This window comes from Pristis pectinata, chromosome 24, assembly GCF_009764475.1.
Source record: "Pristis pectinata isolate sPriPec2 chromosome 24, sPriPec2.1.pri, whole genome shotgun sequence".
NCBI classification, from domain to species: Eukaryota; Metazoa; Chordata; class Chondrichthyes; order Rhinopristiformes; family Pristidae; genus Pristis; species Pristis pectinata.
Window position 1 is genome coordinate 15,626,662 of NC_067428.1, and position 20,417 is coordinate 15,647,078.

General features: G+C 42.1%; 1 protein-coding gene across 4 annotated transcripts in view; it reads right to left on the reverse strand.

Annotated features, from left to right (window-relative positions):
• LOC127582419 (cAMP-specific 3',5'-cyclic phosphodiesterase 4C-like) overlaps positions 1–20,417 on the reverse strand; it is a 199,690-nt gene that overhangs the window by 9,057 nt on the left and 170,216 nt on the right. For all 4 annotated transcript variants that reach the window (XM_052037639.1, XM_052037638.1, XM_052037640.1 and 1 more), the window contains 8 exons: positions 17,527–17,639; positions 15,181–15,274; positions 9,435–9,589; positions 6,520–6,618; positions 4,684–4,848; positions 3,696–3,795; positions 2,405–2,559; positions 603–725 (listed from right to left, as the gene is read on the reverse strand). In XM_052037639.1, the coding sequence (XP_051893599.1) occupies positions 603–725; positions 2,405–2,559; positions 3,696–3,795; positions 4,684–4,848; positions 6,520–6,618; positions 9,435–9,589; positions 15,181–15,274; positions 17,527–17,639 (1,004 nt within the window). The remainder of the gene's footprint in view (positions 1–602; positions 726–2,404; positions 2,560–3,695; positions 3,796–4,683; positions 4,849–6,519; positions 6,619–9,434; positions 9,590–15,180; positions 15,275–17,526; positions 17,640–20,417) is intronic.

Here is a 20,417-nt window from a genome sequence, read left to right on the forward strand (position 1 = left end):
AGCTGCACTGTGCAGACAAAGTTTGCATATGTGCATGTTTGGAGGAAGAGCTCCAAGTTATTGTTGATTCATTCATTGAAGCACATAAGAGACAGGGCCTGTCACTGTGTAACAAAGGGGCAAAGTGCTGGTGAGCTCAGGCCTATCACAGTGTAATACTGCTGTACAGTACTGGTGGGGGCAGATTTGTCACTGTGTAGCATGGATACAGTACTGGTAAAGTATTGCACTGTATCATTCTGCGGTACGTTTCTGGTAGGAATAGATCTGTCATTGCAACATACTGAGGTAGCTGATTGGTGGGGACAGGTCTGTCACTGTGTGATACATGGGTGGAGTACTGGTTGGCATTTGTCTGTTGCTGTATAATAAAGGGGTATAGCCCTGGTGTCATAGTCATAGAGTCATAAAGTCAAACTGGTGGGGACAGATTTGTCACTGTTTAACACTGAGGGGCAACACCATGTAACAGTATGGTGCTGTTTGACTGTTTGTTTATATTTGGTTCAATGTTGAAACATTTACATTAAAAAATCGACCAAAATTTTAAACAACAGGAAAAAGTTCAATGTAGCAGTGATGAAAGCTGGGAGAGTCTGTACCTGTATCCGGTCAGAATAATTATCCAGCAATAAGACTCCTAAACTCGTAACTTTCTTTGTCTCCACCATTGTCTTCAAGTCTGCCAATAGGTTCATGTGCTTGGTCATGTCTGTTGCCAGCACCTAGATCAGGACAGGGTAGGGTTAAAGAGAAACATAACCAATTACCAAAACAAGAGGCATCTCACTGTCAGGGTCCCCATGAAAGAGAGAGTCTCTCCCTCAAGGATCCCATTCACGTTTCATATTACTTTCACATTTTACCAGGTCAGACAGAAGAAATAAAAGTTGGAGAAAGTTTAAGTAACAGAGATTACAACATAATCCAGTTTAAGATGATTATAGTGAAGGATATAAGAATTTTGAAAGCAAGGTTTATAGAAAAGCTGATTTTGAGGGGCTGAGAATGGGAATATAAACGGGCGATAATACTGGTGTAGAATAACAATCTAAAATGCCGTTCAGCAGTGTGCAGGAAGAATATACTGTGTTAAAAGGAAAGAACAAACTAAACACCCTTGAGAATTCTCAGATGAATAAAGGCACGGGGAATGGTTGAGGGTAAGGAAACACATAACAAGCATTCCTCTGCCCTCTAAAGAGAGAATACGACAGGATTAGGTCGGAAGTTAAAAAAAAATTAGGAAGGTAAGGAAGAACTCTGTAAGTAAATTATAATGAAGTATAAAACAAAATACTAAGTACATTTTATTTTATTGTAAACAAAGGCTGGGATGGGAATGGTGCCAGTAAAGGATAGACAAAACAATAATATGTAATGATAGAGATGGCAGAGGTATGAAATCATCATTTCCTTTAGTGTTTACCAGACAGATAGAACAGATGGACATGATGCCTGATGGTGTGATGAGTAGTGAGACAATAAAAAAAGTGTATATATTAAATAAACTAATCAAACTCAAATACGATATAACCCCTGGTCCAGATGGATTGCAACCAAACATATTAAAACAATTTACGGAACAAAGATATTACCACAGATTTTTAATAATTCAGTACAAAAAGATGTGATGACAATATTTATGTAGAATGATAGAACATGCCCTCGAAATTATAAACTAGTCAGTTGAGTGTCTTTGTCATGAAAAATAATGGAATCTTTACTAAAGGAAAGAATAAAAGAACATCTGGAATGAAAACTAATAATGAACGTGGATTGATGAATGAATAAGGTGAGGAGAATGCAGAGTCAGAGGACAAATAGCAGATTGGATTGCTCCTGGCCTTAAGATAAAAATGCATCATCTAAGTACATGGGAGGTGGAGTGGACTTAAGGCAGGAGCAGTTGGGGAAATGAATGGCTAAAGGTTCAACAACTGAGAAGCAATTCATCACATGGTAGAATCTTGAAGTTTACAGACAGTGCAACAAAGGCAAGCTCCACAGAGTTTAAAGGCCTTGAAGCACTGCTCAGAGCTCATGGAATACCTTGTTCAGCATCTATGTATCAGTTAGTAAGATGCAGGTCTGAGTCATTGGGCCAGATTAAAGAAATCCCAACTACTTTCTTGAGAGAAAGCTATCAAATAGGCACTGGCAGAGATCTGTTGAATCCAGGATATTATTTCAAGGTCATACAGAAATAAATCAAATTAAACTCATGGGAAGTCAAATTAAAATAGATATTAAGAAATAATTATTCTTAAATAAAAGGAAAAATTAGAACAATTTGGGAAATATGTATGGCTGGGCTGGCTGGGAAGAGTTAGGGAATTAGAACAATAGCTTGCTGATTGAATTCAGACTGTGATGGACGTGTGGAGGAAATTGTTGTACAAACCATGTCAATGGCCATTTTGCGAAGGTTCTGAAGTTCTTTCTTGCACAGGTTCTGAAAGATGTTGCAGTTCTCTTGCTGCAACAGTTTAAAGCCCACAGCCAGGTGATGGTTCTCCAAAACTGAGGCATCATTGTACATCAGTGCTAACTCGGAGTCTGTGGAACACAACAGAGACCGGATAAGCAGTGGGGAGATAGACAGAGTTGGCGAGACAGAGGGAGAGTGGAAAATCAGGAGCAAATGTGGAGGAATTCAAGGGGAAGAGGGAGACATAGGGAAAGGGATAAGAGGCAGGAAGAGTCAATGGGAGAAGAGGAGACACAGGGACAAGGAAAGATGGAGCAAGGTAGGGAAATATAGGGGAAGACAGGGAAGATAGGGATGGCAATACAAAAGGAAACCTGGTAAATGAAAGTGATAGAAAGGGGGGAGATCATAGAATAAGACACTGATAGATAGGATTAGGAGAGAAAGGGAAGTGTTGGTGGCGCATGGGGAGAAAGAGAAAATAGAGGAGGAGAAAGTAGGAGAATGGGACAACAATGGAAACTGAGAGATAGAGCAATGGAGAAAGAGACACAGAGAGAATCGGAGGAAGGATATGGGTGCACGTAGAGGCAGGCAGGTGGTGTGGTCCATGTCAGAGAGAAATGAAAAGGTATTTTAAAAATAATTATTCAAATGCTGAAAATATTTCCAACAATATTTTCTAAGTATAATAAACTGTTCATTACTTCAGAGCATTATAAATCTAACACACTCCTTCTTTCCCTGGAGCACAAACAAATATCATTATTAAAATGTTTATATGGAAGCATATCCGAGAATCTAATTCAAGGGTTCAGAGGTCTGTTGCATGGGTATGGTAGCACAGTGATTATGTTGCTGGAGTAGTAATCAAGAGTTCTAAGATAGGGAGATGAGTTCAAATCCCACCTAAGCAGATGGAGAATTAAGCCAGTTAATTAAATACATCTGGAGTTTATAAAAAACTAGTAGTGCATCAGGGACAATTAAACAACTAGATTGTCTCTTTAGAGAAGGAAATCTGCTGTCTATGTTATTCCAGATTGAAGTAACTCTTAACCACCCTCTGAAATAGCCTAGGGAACCACTGTGTTGGGTAATTAGTGATGGGTATTAAATGATTATCTTCTCAACATCCTATTTTCAAATAACATAACAAATACCCAGCAATGAGTAGCTGGATAAAACTGAACTGAACATTTTTGGAAGTTTACAGCCAAAGAGTGAATCCCTTCTGACTACCACAGCCATGGACAATACTTACTGGTATTGATGAGGAATTGGTTGGAGACACCTGGATGGTCAACATCGTGGATTGCGGAGGCAAAAATTGCAGCCATTACCTCAAGATCGGTGAAAACTGCCTGGAAGACAGAGTCAGGAGAAATCGCCAATAGTACTTTTAATCACTGGAGGAAGAGCCTGGAGTTTCCTGAGAAAACTCCGGCAGTTACCCATGTAATTGGTTACATTTCCCCATGTAACTGTGGGGAAGTTTAGGGTGATCACTGACAAGTAACATTGGCACATCAGATACCAGACAATGACCATCTCCGACAAGTAAGAGTCTAACCCTTTATCCTTGACATTCAAAGGCATTATCGTTGATGAGCCCCCACCATTAATACTGTGGAGGTGGCCATTGACCAGTAACTCGTCTGGACCTGCCACATTGAAATGCTGCAGACCATGTGGTGATGGTGCTTCTACAGTGCTGTTGGACAGGGGGTTCCGAAAGCACTGTGGAAGCATGTTCATTGGAAGGGCTGCAGCTATTCTAGAGGAGTGCCCATCTACCCAGCTAGTCACGGGCAACTGGTGATAGGAAATAAATTCCATCACCAGCTACGATCCTTTAGAATGCAGGAAGAGACTTAATTGAGATGCACAAAGTTATGCAGGTCCAGTCAGAATTAATAGGTAATAGTCAAGAACCAGAAGACATGGTTTTAAAACAATCGATGGTAAGAGTAGAAGAGAGGGGAGGAAACTAGCTTCTAGGACTGCAACTCAGTTGGTAGAGTCAGAATCCCTTATCACATTTAAATGGGACTTGGTTGTGTACATGAAGAGGGCAATGGATGTGGTGCTGCAAGGTAGGATTAGGCTGGATGGTTCTTTGTGGACTGGCATTGACATGAAGGGCAGAATGGCATCCTGTGTCAGAAATTTTCCATCATTTTATGAGACCCAGAATGCAAAAGATGATATTGCAAATTCAACCCTCAAGACTGAGAGCTGTTGAAACCTACCTCAAGTGCTGGAGACAGAAGCAAGACATGTGTGGACTGAGTCACATCTGCAGCATGATAATTGTTATGGTAGCACACATCTGGATGGTAGTGGTCTTCGAGAGTCAGCATGTACGTGATGAAGGTTTCCACAGGGATCTTAAATGTCTTCAGCAGCTGTCGCGACTTCAAGATGAAAGCAAAGAATGGAAATTCATTGCAAAGTAGCTGATATTTCATAACATGTTGGCTAAATCATGTTGGAAAATTCAGCCTGATTTGCTGTAAACTTTTTGGGCAAACTGTCAAATGTCATAAATTTCCAGGAGTCAGGTGGGGTGGGAGTGTACTGAACTCAGACCCAAACCTTCTACCCCTGGTACCTCAGTTCAATTCCAGCCCAGGTCTAGTGGAAGCCCTTTATGGAATGCCGAGGGTCAGTGGAGATCAGTTTCTTGTGGGCCCTACCAATCTACTGCAGAGAAAAAGATAATTCAGCAGTAAACTTCTTGGCATATTCTAGATCAATAAGGGTTGAAAACCTCTGAGGATCTGTTGGGAATGTACCAAGGTCAGAAGTAAGGGTGTCAAGGATAAAAAGGAGTGATTTGTGGGATTAGTTGTAAATGAGTGGCCATGAGAGGATGGTGTCAATGTTAAGAGTCATTTTGGAGAGAACCTTTCTCTTTAATAATGGACTAAACAATATACTAAAGAGATATAGATCCAAGTTTGCTGAAACACAAAGATGTGGTTCATTAAGCAGTGTTGGCAGGAGTACAAAATTACACAGAGACATTGACTGATTAAGCAAAATACTGGGAGATGGACTTCAGTGCAGGTTAGTTGTGAACATGTATATTCAATCTAAGTATTATAATGGTGAAAAGCTGCAAAATAATGTAGGGCCAAAGAAATTAAGGCGCCCTTAACTACTAAAAAGTAGCAGTCAGGCACAAAGATACAATCAGAAAGGCCAATTCAACATCAGCCTTTATAACCAGTGGGCTAAAATAAAAAGGGAAGTAAATGTAAATGCTGGATACTTATTAAAAATATCTACTGTACAAATCCTGCATGGGTATGGAGTCACATATAGGCCAGACTGGAGTAACAGTGGCAGATCTTCCCCAAGGGGGATTTATAAAGCAGATATTTTTAATAACTATCCAGCACTTACATGGTCACCATTGCTGAAATTATCTTTTTAATTTCAAATTTATATTCCTCAGCCATCAATTTAACTCATATCTTCAGATCATTAGTAACTTGCTACCACAATACCATTATATTCCTGGAACAACTGAGGCATTAAAAAAGCTTTTAGTTCCCATTTTATTTGATTAGAATTTTTATTCACAAGAAAAAGCCTGTTTGATTGATACTCAAGAATTATCCAATTAAAGGTCTGTTCATTTTGCCGAGGGAAGGTGGGGTCTCATATGGTTGGATATGTCAATGGGGAGGATATGGACGGTGAGGCTGGAATCATGGCAAAGTGCGGCACTAATCCCTCCAGGAGTCACTATCATCCTGAAAGTTGGCACATCTACATTCCCTTTACCCTGTAGGGTCTTGGTGAGAAACTAGAATTCCCAATGGATGGTCAACCAATCAATGCTAAGTGCTGGGCTTGGGAATCCTTCCTAAGTGATCTAAGGAGATTTGGGAAATTGCTAAGCTCTTAGAACAGGACAGAATGAGCCAGTGAGGTCCATCTTCCTGAAATCCACATTCTACACTGAGCTCTGAAGAACTGGATTACCAGCCACTTGTGAGATTACCAGACAAGCAGGTGTCAAGCAGTTAACACAAATAATTTCTTAAAACCACAGAAAAATATATTGATTGTTTTACCTTGAAGATGGTGTACATTGCAACTGTAAGTGGTCGGTGATTGGAATACTCCCCAATCTTAAAGATATCCAGGCCCCAATCATTGATATGTTCCAGTTCCTAGAAGACCATAAAATCAACACCAGGGTCAGTTAATAAACAGACAGCACATGTTCGCTGTACACCATGTCCATCTGTCTATATATATGTTGCCCACTCTTCCTGAGTGCTACAATCTTACTTCAAGGATCAAGCTCAGTTTCCTCTGTCACTTCATAAACAAATATAAGGAAACAAGGCTAACGTAACTGATTGCAGCCAGAAAATCTGCAGTCTCACCATTGCATGTGTACCTATTACTGAAAGAAATTTGTCTTTGATTACTAATGCTAAATGCATGCAAGCCTATTGACTTCAAAGACAAATTCTTCCCCCCCTCCTCCCTTGATGTTTACTCATTTAAAATTAAGGCTTGTGGCCTAAAAAGGACTTGAACCGACAAGTAACCTGATAAAATGTTCCTGTGTTAGCACTCCGTGAGATTTTGCCTGAGAGGTATCTTAAGAAATTTATACGTAATGTATTAAACAATAGTAAGTCAGGAAAAGTGTGTGTTGCATTTCAGCTGTTACACACCATACATTTTGTTACTGGTACAAAAGTAGTTGTAATGGAAGGTTATTTGTGACAGGAGTTTCTGGCCAATTGTGCAGAATATATTAATCAACAAAATTCTTAGAAAGGACTGAAATTAACCTCCAGTGAATCTTGATTGCTGTTACCTGATTGGAACTTCAGGACCAAGATGGGTAGAATATGTGTGGTGTCCATAAATGAAGCAACCATTTCTTACAATACTTGTCAATTCTTAATGCACTATCAATGTCACACATGTGCCAAATAAAGACATATGCATAAACTGTCAAAGCTCTGATATACAGGTTAGAATTCAAGCTGTTTTTAGCAAGAGTTTTGCATGATGTAATGCACCAAGCCCCATATTTGCACTCAGTTGCACTAATCTTTTATGATGCAATTGGCCCAAGATTGACCAAACTCGTGCAGAAGATCATGACATTTCAAGCACAAATTACTTCCAGCATCAGCAGGATCTCCAGGACTTCTTGCATCAACAGGGTTGCTAGGATTTCTTACAGTGGCTTGAAACCCTTGGCACTGGAAATTCAGCCATCTGTGAACATGCTCCAAACACATTTCCACTATCACGGAATCATGGAGATTGACAGAAGGAGACATTCTGCCCATGCCGACACAACTAAAGCCCTAATCCCAATTCCTAACTCCCTGTCTTTTGAAGTTTAGTTAGAACATAAGAAGCAGATGCTGGAGTTGGCCTTTTAGTCTGCTCCACCATTTAATATCATAGCTGATTTTTCACCCCACTGTTACTTTCCTGCACTAACCTCATATCCCATGCTTCCCTTAATATCTAAAAATATCAATCTCACATTTGAATATACGCAGGGACTCCATGGTCCTTTGCAGTATAAAACTCAAAGATTCCTTACCCTGTGGCTAAAGAAATTTCTTCTCATCACTGTCACGAGTGGTCAACCCCTTACTTTTAGATTGTGATCCCTGGTTCTAGACACCCCAGCCAGTGGAAACATCATCCTTGTCAAAGCCCGTGAGAATCTTTAGTCATCAGGAAAAGTTGTTTAGACTGGGTTTGTTTTCTTTTGAATTAAGGAGACTGAGGGAGATGCAATTGAAGTACATAAAATTTTGAGGTGAGTAAAAAAGGCCCAATTTCCCTTTGCAGTGAGGTCAATAGCTAGGATTTATGGAAATTGATAGAAGACATAGGGAGGAGGTGGGTTAAAGGGATAAAGGAGAGTTGAAGAAAACTTTTTCTATGTTCAAGAAGTAGTGGAACTCCAGAACTCACTGGCTGAGCAACACGTGGAGACGCAAAAAATCCTGATTTGAAGGATGGCTGGATAAGCACTTTTATCTTAAGACACTTCCATTGTTCAACTCTATAGTTCCTGCCTCCTGCACCCTATCCCCCTTTTCCTGTGCATTCTGCCATAACTATATACACCATGATTAACTCTTTCTCAACCTCCTCAATTTAAAGATAAATGCTTTTTCCCTCACAATAAACTTCTCACAACATCCTCGTAAAACTCTTCTGAACCTTCTCCAGCTCAGCCTCATCAGTCCTGTTGTGCCCAGCCTGTTTTTCATACAGGTCAACTTTGGTTTTGACCTCTTGGCTCTTATGTTAAATGAACAGGTTAATAAAGGCAGGAGGTTCATTATGTTAGCCTTTTTGATGTAAGGTCCTCAACAGGTACATTCGAAAGCTTTTAATCATTTTTTTTAATTACAAGGAAACTGATCACTGCTCACAAAAGGTGCCACAGTAATTGCCCTGTACAACTTTTAAAGCAAATTTTCAATTATTTATAATCAGGGATTTCAGAGATTAGTGAAAAATTATTCATATATTTGTGGTAAATCCATTTGCAGCAAGATTAATCTAACTGCACCAAATTAACACCCTTAAATATATTGAAATACTTATATTTAATGCAATATTTTTAAAAATGAGTTCAAAAACATTACCTGATTAGGTTGGTTGATGAAAAAAAATTACAAAAAGCAAAATAAATTGGAATTTTAGCAGAAATTTGAGAAAGATAATAATACAATAAAAAGTAACCTGTGCTGTCAATGTCCTGGGAGTGTTTGATGGAACAGTGTAGAGGTAGTTTACTCTCTATCTAATCTGTGCCGTCCCTACCCTGGCAGTGTTTGATGGGGTAGCATAGAGCGAGTTCTAGTTTGTATCTGAGCTGCGATATCTCCAATATCTAAATGTTCCACTGTGCACATAATTCTCCACTTGACACAAAAACAAGTCCCCCAGGATGATGAGTTAAAAGGTGTAGAAAGTATTTCTTGTGTACCCTCGCCAGCTCAGTCTCCTGGTTGGACTGCACACCAAATCGTGGAACGTCAGCAGACGAGATCACACTCAGGCTGTGTTTCAAGCCACTGATTTGTCCCATGGTCTCCAGCTTCTTCTCTCTGCCCCTAGGCACTTCCATTTCATGTGGCTTGTCTTTGAAAGAACAGAACAGACGTTTAGAAAATATAAAAAGAAAGTGGTGCATTTCAATACTGCTTTACACAATCTCAACACAGACCAAATGCTTTATAGCCAATGAGAGACTTTTTGAGTCATGGAGTCATCTGGCACAGAAACAGGTCCTTCGGCCCAACTCATCCATGCCGACCACGGTGCCCACCAAGCTAGTACCATTTGCCCACATTTGGTCCACATCCCTCTAAAATCCTCCTATCCATGCACTTATCTAAATGCCTTTTAAATGTTATTATTGTAGCTACAACAGCCACTTTCTCTGGCAGCTCATTCCATGTACACACCACCCTCTGTGTGAAGAAGTTACCCCTCAGGTCCTTTTTAAATCTTTGATCTCTCACCTTAAACCTATATGCCTTCTAGTTTCTAATTCCCCTTCCCCGGGAAAAAGACTGTGTGCATCATCCGATCTATACCCTTCATGATTTAATACACCTCTATAAGGTCACCCTCAATCTCCTATGTTCCAAGGAATAAAGTCCTAGCCTGCCCAACCTCTCCCTATAACTCAGACCCTCGAGTCCTGGCAGCATCCCTGTAAATCTACTCTACACTCTTTCCAGTTTAATGATGTCTTTTCTATAACAGGGCAACCAGAACTGTGCACAATACTCCATGTGCGGTCTCACCAGCGTCTTGTACAACGGCATTGTAACGTCCCAACTCCTATACTCAATGACCTGACTGATGAAGGCTACCGTGCCAAACACCTTCTTCACCATTCTGTCTACCTGTGACGCCACTTTCAGTGAACTATGTACTTGTACTCCTAGGTCCCTCTGTTCCACAATACTCCCTAGGGTCCGGCCATTCACTGCATAACTCCTACACTGGTTTGACTTCCCAAAATGCAACACTTTGCACATCTGAATTGAAAGCCATTTGCCAATCTTCGGCTCACTTACCTAGCTGATCAAGATCCCCCTGTGATTTTTGATGACCTTCTTCACTGTTTATGATAGCACCTATTTTAGTATCACCCGCAAAGTTACTAACCATGTCTTGTACATGGGTCGTAGTCACTTGTGTCAGAAATGCAGCAGCCAAATTGTCCACAACAAAATCCCATGAATGGCAATGTGACAACGATCAGAAAAACTGTTTTAGTTGTACTGATTGACCTGGACACTACAGAAAACTCCTCTGCTCTTCCTCAGAATTGTTCCTTGTGTGGCGACTCACCGTCTAGTCGGGCGAACCGGCTCGGCAGTCGGGTCGCGTGGCGTCGGAGCGACGAGGCCCAAGATGGCGGCGGGCCTCGTCTTTCCAAGCGATGGGGAGAACCCGCGCGCGGGAAAGTCCTGATGACGTAGGACTTACGTTATTGCCGGTTGTTTTGGGCGGGAACATTCTCCCTTAAAGGGCCCGCGCAAGGCGGGAAAATAAACCAGTTCTGTTTGGCAATCCTCCGAGTAGAGTCTTGTTTTATTCTGCGGTAGCAACCGCTACACTTGGGTCTTTAAAAGAGTAACTGGAAGATTAGATGGGGATCAGGTTTTCTCACAGTGCAGCACCCTCTCCGTACAGCAGTAGGGTGCATCAGCCTAAATATTTGTACCTGAGCCCCAGGAGTTGGACCTGAGCATATAATCTTCCAACTCAGAGGTGAGAAAGAGTGAAGCTCATTGAATAACACAGACTCTCTTACTGTGATAACAGACTCTCAGGTAATAATTAACTGTGATAATTTCTCACTTCTGAACCTGTCTGTCTGCCTGACATTGGCACAGGTACATTGCCACGAGTACACTAGCACTGACAGAGGTAGACTGGCAGGAAGCACTGGCACTGGCATAGTTATACATCTACTGAAGTGGTGCAACACTTGCGAGCAGGCGTCCAGAATTCCAGGAAAAAGTCCCAAGCAATGTTCAGAATACCATAAGGGCCTAAGCACTGAATTCTAAATATAAACAGCAGCCTTGTCTCTGCTTCGTCATCCTGACAGAAGAGCATACATATGAAAGTAATGGGTTAGAGTGGGGAAGGGGCTGGTTTGTATTAGCCTCCATATCAGATTCTTGTTGTCCAGTCCCACACTAGTCACTTCCATGACTTATAGGAGCTGAGAGGAAAATGTTCCAGCACAATTTATTACTAAGTATATAAATCACCTAAATCTTTCTACAAAACTGCAGGATGCAGCTCTCTTCTGACGATCTGCTATTTTACATATAAACCACCTGAATTCCTCAATTGGACTTCAGTCTACAATTCACTCCTGGGTATCTTTCTTCGATATAAAAACCCACCAAACCCTTCGATTAGGTTTCAACATGCAGCTCAATCTCAGGCACCTGTTGTTCTATATGTATACCCACCAAACTCCTCAATTAGATTCCAGCATATAATTCAGCTATCTATATATAAAACAGTCAAAACCTCTTGATAAAAGTCTGGCCTATATATCACGCCAAGGCATTCCCTTCAAAGGCAAAGTACTGATGATACTGGAAATATGAAATAAAAACAGAGAATACTCAGCAGGTTAGGTAGCATCTGTGGAGAAAGAAACAAACTTAATACTTCAGGTCTACGTCTTAGCCAAAAAAAGAACTTCTTCAGAATTCTCTTTCTCCTTTAGAAAAAGTGGCAATTTTGAACTTTCTGAATAAAGCTCCAATTTTTCCTTTTGGAATCAATAAGCCAAATTAATCCCCAGGTGGAAACTTGGCCTTAGATTGCATTTGGTAAATTTGCCCTTTGAAGAAAATCTGTGATGACTCTACCTTGCCATTTGATCTTAAGAGTGAGGTGGAAGCAGCACCAATGGAAGCTGTTTAACCATGCTCATGGTGTGTATAAACTGCCCTTGCTCCCCTTCCATACACAGGAGTGCCAAGTACACAGGCTTTGCATATGAACTTTTTGGTTTGATGGACAGCTCAGGGCTATTGCTTGCTCTTTTAGTCCCTTCTGAAACTGATAGCAGCTTTTCCGATGCAAACATTGAATTCTTCGTCCAGTGAAAGGTTGGTGGTCTCTGCAGAGCTGAGGTAGCTGAACTTTTGAATGACTTCTAATTGGTCCTCATTAGGAGTGTTGGTGGATCTTGCAAAACTTGCGGTCCTGGTGCAATTGTTTCTTTGTGCCGAGGGTGAGAACAAACGCCTGATAAACCCTTGAAAGGAAATCCACAAGATTTTGTAGTGGATCTTGGTTCTGGGTAAGAAGGGCAGAATCTTCAGCAAGTAAGAACACCATGCTTAGTATCTTTCTGACTTTAGTCATCACCATGAGTCACTGAGGTTAAAGAGTTCCCCATTTGATCTTGGATGTAGGCATACTCCACTTCCTATGTTTATAAGTGCATGTTAGTTTGGGAGAGTCAAGAAGATTCCAAAGACTGTAGAGACAAGGGCACATCCTTGCTTTCACCTCTAAGTTGAATGAAGTGGAGACTTCAAACTGATTTGTAGCCTTCATGTCACCATTGGAAAAGGCATGTAAGACTTAAGAGGATCAATGGGTGTCTTGTTTACTATAGGACTGTAAATAAACCAGTCTGCTCAAGGTAACAAATGCTTTGGTTAAATCCACAAAGGTAATGTACGATGGTTGATTTTGCTCTCTGTACTTCTCTTAAAATTGCCGCATGGAAAATATAATGTTTATAGTTGACCTTCCAGTCCCAAATCCACACTACGATTCAGGGTAGACACAATTTGCCAGCTTTTGTAGGCATGCCAGTCTAACCTTTGCAAAAATTCTTCCCGCTTTACTTAACAGTGAGATACCACTGTAGCTGTTACAGTCACCTTTCTCATTTTTATATAGAATGACTGTGTTTGCATCACACATCTTGTTTTATATTGCCCTCATTTCAGCATTTAAACAGTAGCGATGGAGGTGCAATAGCAGACCTTCTTTCCCACATTTAAGAGTTTCCACTGGAATGCCAATTTTGTTTTTAAGGAGCCTTGCCTCTTGGCAATGAATAACCTTGCTTAGCTCTTCTCCAGTAGATGCCACATCTGACCCATACAGATAGTATTTGGTCCAATGATTTGCTGATGATATTTCTTTCTTATGAGTATAGCCCTGTGTGGTGTTCAATCCACTTGGACATTTGCTTGCTTGAATCTGTAAAGGCTTCACTGAACTTCAGGAAAGCCAGTCTTGCTGAACCGGAGTGATCAGGATTACAGCCGGTACCATGAAACGTGTCAGTCTCCTGCACTGAAGGGAGATCACTCCTGTGAATAATAATAAGCCTGGGGCTTTCCTCAGTCCATTACGCATGACTTTTAGATTTCCTGCAGGTAAAGATCTCTGCACTGGCAGCTCCTGCAGCACAGCCAACTCCAAAGGTGTTGACTTGCATCCTTCCTTTGGATCAAAGCAACGAAGCCAAGAGTGGGATACTACTTTCCCCTTGGTGAGTTCTACTTTATTTCCATATTTCTCCTTATGGTTCAGGTGCTGGCTGCTGCAATACATTTAACCTTGGCTGCCTACAGCAATAACAACTTGCATCTACATAGTGAATTTCACTTGCAGTTTTCAGCAATACCAGACAAAACTTGAGATCAAGTTACACTTGCAGACCACAGTCTTTCCTAAAGAGGAATGTTTTAAGTAGTATTTTAAAGGAGAGAGAGAGATGGGAAGATTCTGGATTTTAGGGCTCAGGTAGCTGAAGGCATGGCTGCCAATGGCAAAACATTTAAAGTTGGGAATTACTTAAAACCCCAAATATAGGAGCACAGCTCTCTCAGGAGGCCATAGAAATGGAGGATGCTAAAGAGGGAGGGTTTTGAAAACAAGGATGAGAATTTTAAAATTCAGGTGATGTTTAATTGGGAGCCAGTGTGGATCAATGATGGTCGACGGGTGAATGAGACCCAATGCTAGTTAGGATATTGTGCAAGGTGAGTCCAGCTGGTGAGATATAAGCTGGGAGAGTGATGGCCTGGTCTCAGCAGAATGCCCTCAATATTAAACTGGAGTGTTCCATTCACTCTAACCCCATTATCATAGAGTCAGAGAGCATGGAAACAGCCTTTAGGCCCACTAAGTCAGTGCCAACCATCAAGCACCCAGCTACACTAATCCCACATTAATTTCATATTTTTATTCAACTCACATTCCCCTCAACTCCACCTCCCGCACCAGATTCTACCACTCATCTACACACTAGGGACAATTTACAATGGCCAATTAACCTACTAACCCACATGGGATGTGGGAGGAAACCGGAGGTAATGCACGTTGTGACAGGGAGGACATGCAAACCCCATGCAGACAGCGTCGGAGGTCAAGATTGAACCCGGTTCTCTGAAGCTGTGAAGCAGCAGCTCTGCTAACTGCATTACTTATATGGGCCAAGTGAGAAAAAGTATTGCGGAGAAGAGTCAAACCCTCTGCCAGGGTAGCATTCCTTCAGTATTGCACTGGGAGTCTCAAATTAGGTAACAGGCTCAAGCTTCTGAAGTGAATCACAAACCTGCCATCTTTTGTTTGAGAATCAAGTGTGATACCCATAGAACCATACCTGACAGCGTACAACAGACACATACATGCACATGAATACTGGACATTATACTCACCTAAAAATGTGTTGGATATGAACTCAGAGACCTGGTTTCCCGAACGGCTCATTTCAGATAGCTGGGTTAATTCACGGTTCAGCATTCTCTTAAACTGTTGAGAGAAGTAATGTGTTAAATAAAGGTGATGGTACCTCTGGTAACATTGGAGTGCTATTACTGAGCATAAGACAAGGAGTATAGGCACTTTACTCAGGAAAATTTCTCAATACATTAATTTCTGAATTAGTTAAATCCAATTGCATAGAAATCCAAAGGGTCTGATTCTTAGTCATTCCTATTGAACACAACATCAGTGGATCAAATCTCTACATATTGATGGCTATTGTGTAAAATTGCAATGGATTGAATTCTTCCTGTTCACTCCCATTCTATGGAACTTTAATGGATAAACCTACAGCTTATTAGACACAGACCCAATCAATCAAATTACTCCCATTAACAGCATTGCTTGTAACCCACGTAGATTTAAATCCTTTCTTATTTTTATTCTTTCATTGGAATCTTCATGAAAGCCAGCAAGCCTTGGATTCCTAAAGCACTTTTCATTATTGTTTCAACAGCTAGACAGCCAGTGATTTCCTTTTGAAGTGCAGTCACTGTTAGGAGTGAATTATTCCTTTTTACCTGCTGTGTACTGAATACGTGAATTCTGTACGTCAGAAGGCTGTGGAGGCAGTTGTTAAAGATATTCACAGTTCTGATATAGGTTTTTAGACTGCACAGGAATGAAGGGACCTGGAATCAAGCAGGAAAATGGAGCTGAGGTCAAGACCAGATCAGTCATGACCTCATTGAAAGGTGGCCAGGCCTGAGGGGCCAGTTGGCTGTTCACTGCCCTCATTATGTTCATATGTATGAGATGTTGCTGAGACACACACACCGGCTGGATAGTAGCAGACAAGAGCGAGCTGTTCCGTTTTACCTACTATACACTTTATACATACAGGAGCTGATACTGAAAATTTGCAATAGGTTAAAATGATCATGATAAAATAAAAAATAATATATACTAGAATAGCTCTCTATGTAAATATAATTATAATTAAAGATAGAATTGCTCCCTCTCAGCTCCAGTTACCCGGGTTCAATCCTGCACCTGGTGCTGCCCATGTGAAGCTTCCATATTTTCCCTGTAACTGTAAGAGTTTCCTCTGGATGCTCTGGTTTCTTCCCACATCCCAAAGAGGTGCACGTTAATGGGCCACCATAAATTGCTCCTTGTGTGTAAGTAAGTGGTAGAACCGAGAAGGAGTTGGTAGGAATGTGAGGAGAATAAAAATGAGGTTTGTGTAACTGGGTGTTTGATGGACGCTAGGTTGAAGGGCCTGGTTCTGAGCTGCATGACTCTGTCTATTGCTTGGTCGTTGTCAGGTTTGATGCATTTTACCTTAATGTGACTTCAGCAGAGGCCGCAGACAGTTAACATTTAACCTCGTAACATCCCTCTACTTTCCTAGTGTCCTGGAATGTCATCAGCCAGAGTCCTTACACCTCTGACCAGAGGCTGAAGGATGATGGAGATTACTTTGTGAAGAAACCACCTTGATGACCCACACATGGAGTCCCAAGATTCAGTACTTGTGACAGCACACAAGAAGGGATATGGTCCGGACTCAGGTAGATGGGACTAGGCAGATCAGGCGGTATGGACTAGATGGGCCGAAGGGCCTGTTTCTGTGCTGTAGAAGTCTATGACTCTACAAGTTCACTCGCTCCATGCAGAGAGGATGGAATTAGGTAAGTGGTGATGTGGACCTTCACTGGGATTGTTGGCTCAGAGACAAACCGTGAGAGAGAGGGGGAGAGGGCGAATCCCTTGTTCATCTTCAAATCTAATACCATGAGATCTTTGCATGTACCTGAGAGGATAGGTAGGGCCGCCATTTAAGGTCTCAACTAAAAGGTAACACCACTGATGATGCTGGGCTCATTCAGCACTATTGTGCACCTTGAGGTAGTAAGGGAGGTGGGGGAAGGACAAGATTGACCACATCAGTTTGGAATGGCACGTGCATCTGAAGCACACACTTTATCTGTTAACCATATTTTGCCCCCCCCCCCCACCTCCACAACCACCCTCCCCACCGAAGCCCACTCCAGCAAAGAAAGGGTTTCCACCCTGATTTAAATCCTCAACTGTCCTGTCCATTACCTGAGCAGACCCCTTTGTGGGTATGGGGGTGGGGGGGTGGGGGGGTTGTGTGGAGGAAAAGGAATCATCAGAACGTGATGGTGACACTACAGTGGGCAGGAGGAAGCTCATTGTCTGTGTCTTGTACAGAGCTGCTCCCCCCCCCCCCCATCTTGCCACCCCTCACACTCCATCCCACGTTCCCAGCTCACCTTGTTGGACGCCATTTCACTGACAGAATGCCTGGTGTGCAGGGTCTCCAGCTGATCCAAGCACCAGTCCAGTTCCTCCAGTGTCTCGATGGCCAGCTTGTGGGAGCTCTCTTCTGGAGACAGACAGACACACAGACAGATATTCAGGTAGGTCGGCGAGCTCTGTCCCATCACCAGAAGCACTTGCACCCATGATGTGATGCAGGGTGGGCACTCTGTTTGGGCATCCCCCTTCATCCCTCAACTCCTGGGCACAGGGAGAAGACACTCCACATTCCCCAGTCCTGGTGTAGAAGGTGAGAGCCCCTTTCTCCGCCAAGGCTGACCTTGTGCAGCCAATCAACAGGACACCTATTGCCTGGACTCGGAGGATAGAAGCTGCTATTCCACATGCAAACTCCCAGTGCAGATCCTCTCTCCATGGGTACTGGCTCCTGAAAGGGCGGCTTCAACAATTCAATCTTCAGTATATTAAAGTACCTTTGGTAAAGGTTTTAAACTCCCTGCTCCCTAATTGGCCCTTTTTTTGGTTAATTCAGTCACTTTTCAATTCTGCCGTTGGTTGTTGTTCATGTTTGTTACTCTCTGCATCGAAACAAATTAGTAGGCTCTGCTATCTGACAGGTCAATTAGGGGATGGATAGCATTCAGGGTGTCCCAGTGACCGATTAGGAAGCTTATCTAATCCACAGTGGGAGGGGAGATCCCCAAATCCTCCAGCCTGCTTCCCAATGCCTGCAGTGGACAAATGCTTCTCGTGACCGAGCAGTTTACTGGAAAATCAGACATGGAGCAGTATGGACTGGCAGATGCTGAACTGTAATTGAAAGCTATTAGACTCCAAGCACCTTGGACAAGGCTCAGGTGATGGTGTGAGCTGTTGAGCTGCCAGCACCAATGAAGTCCCCAGAGTGATCCCCAGCCTTGCCTCAGCCAAGGTGATGGGTGGACAGCAGAGGAGGGGGCTGTGGTTGGAACTCCTGGGCTGATGGCACAGAGGTTCTATTGATAGGGTAGTAATCCAGCATCCTGGACTAATGAGTTAGAAGGTAGAACGTAAAACAGTAAAACACAGGAACAGGCCCTTCAGCCCACAATATCTGTGCTGATCATGATGCCAAATTAAACTAATCCCAACTGCCTGTACATGATCTATATACCCCCATTCCCTGACTGTTCGTATGTCTGTCTAAATGCCTCTTAACCATTGCTGTTACATCTGCTTCCACCATCTCCCTAAGCAACATATTCCAGGCACCTACCACCCTCTATGCAAAAAACTTGCCTTGTAAATCTCCTTTAAACTTTCCCCCTCTCACGTTGAAGCTATACCTGCTAGTATTTGACATTTCCATCCTGGGGAGAAATCTCTGAATATCTACCCTTTCATTTTTGTACACTTCAAATCCTACCATGGCAGCTAAGAAATTTAAATTTAGGTATAAACCTGGAATGAAAGGCTAGTGCTAGTAATAGTGATCAGGAAACTAGCAGATTGTTGCAAAACCCTCTGATTCACTAACATCTATCAGGGGATGAAGCCTGCTGCCCTTACCCGGTCTGGTCTCTATATGACCTTGGACCCATGGCAAAGGGTCCTCTGAAATAACCTAGCAATTAGAGATGGGCCACTGAATGCCAGCCTTGGCACCTGCTCTCTTTGAACGAACGAAACAAAATCCAGCAGCTCATGAAAAGTGCACAGGGAAGATGGATGAGGAGAGTGGGAGTCCTGAAGTGGACTTCCTTGCCTCACAACACAACATCCACTAGCTCTCAATACATTCCTGTGAGTCAGGGCATTTAGGCAGGAGACAGGAGCACAACCTATGGGAAAAAGGGAAAATTTCACCAGAAGGCAATCTAGCCAAGGGGAGGAGGCATGCAACAAAATTAAATCAGCTAGAGGAATGATGAATTTAACAATGACAACTTGCATTGACATGGCACCTTAAAACCTGGTTAATCATGTCAAGTCACTCCACAGGAGTGTTGAAGGAGATATTTAGGCAGGATACAGAAAGCTGTATTTTTGGAAATTATTTTAAGTTTGAAAGTGTGTGAAAAACGTCCATTATTTCTTCCATCTCCATGTCACCTGCAAATTACTCCGGCATGAAATCTGGTGAGATTTACACAGTCTGCCGACACACAAACACATTATTTCTTCCCATTACAAACATTCCCTTTGTTTCACCTATTGCCCTCCCCCAACCTTCCCTACTACCTAGACTAATTTGTTTTCTCTCTTCTCAGTTCTGATGAGGGGGTCTTCAACCTGAAACATTAACTGTTTCTCGTTTCATAGATGCTTCCTGACCTGCTATTTTCCCAGCATTTTTGTTTTTATTTCAGGTTTCCAGCATCTGCAGTTTCTTTTTTAAAATTTTTTTTTTAACGTGACACATGCCCCGACTTTAAAGAAAATTTACTAATCCCAAAGCAGATTACCTGCCCCCACTACAAAATCAGGGATTTCTTACACATGATTTTTTACAGATGTAATGCATCATTGTGAACTTGTAATTATACATCATTTATTCTCCGTCTACTCTGTCCAATCAAACACTCCCAGGATTAGTACAGGATGGGTTAGATACAGAGTAAAGCTCTCTCTAGGATTTGTTCTGTCAAACACTCCCAGGGTAAGGAGTAGCATGAGTTAGATCTACAGTTATCCAAAAGAACACCTTTGATCATAAGTGAATTGTACTGTGGTCTGAACAAAATGTCACCAGAGCCAAGCGGGGAAATAAATGGTGGTTCCTGTTGGGTGGTTCCCCAAGCAGATTGTCAAAGACATTTGGCAGAATGCCTCATTACCAAAGAGTTCAAACAAGTACCAAGACCTTTCCAGGTTGGTGATAAGAAATGTCCTCCCAATTAGACCT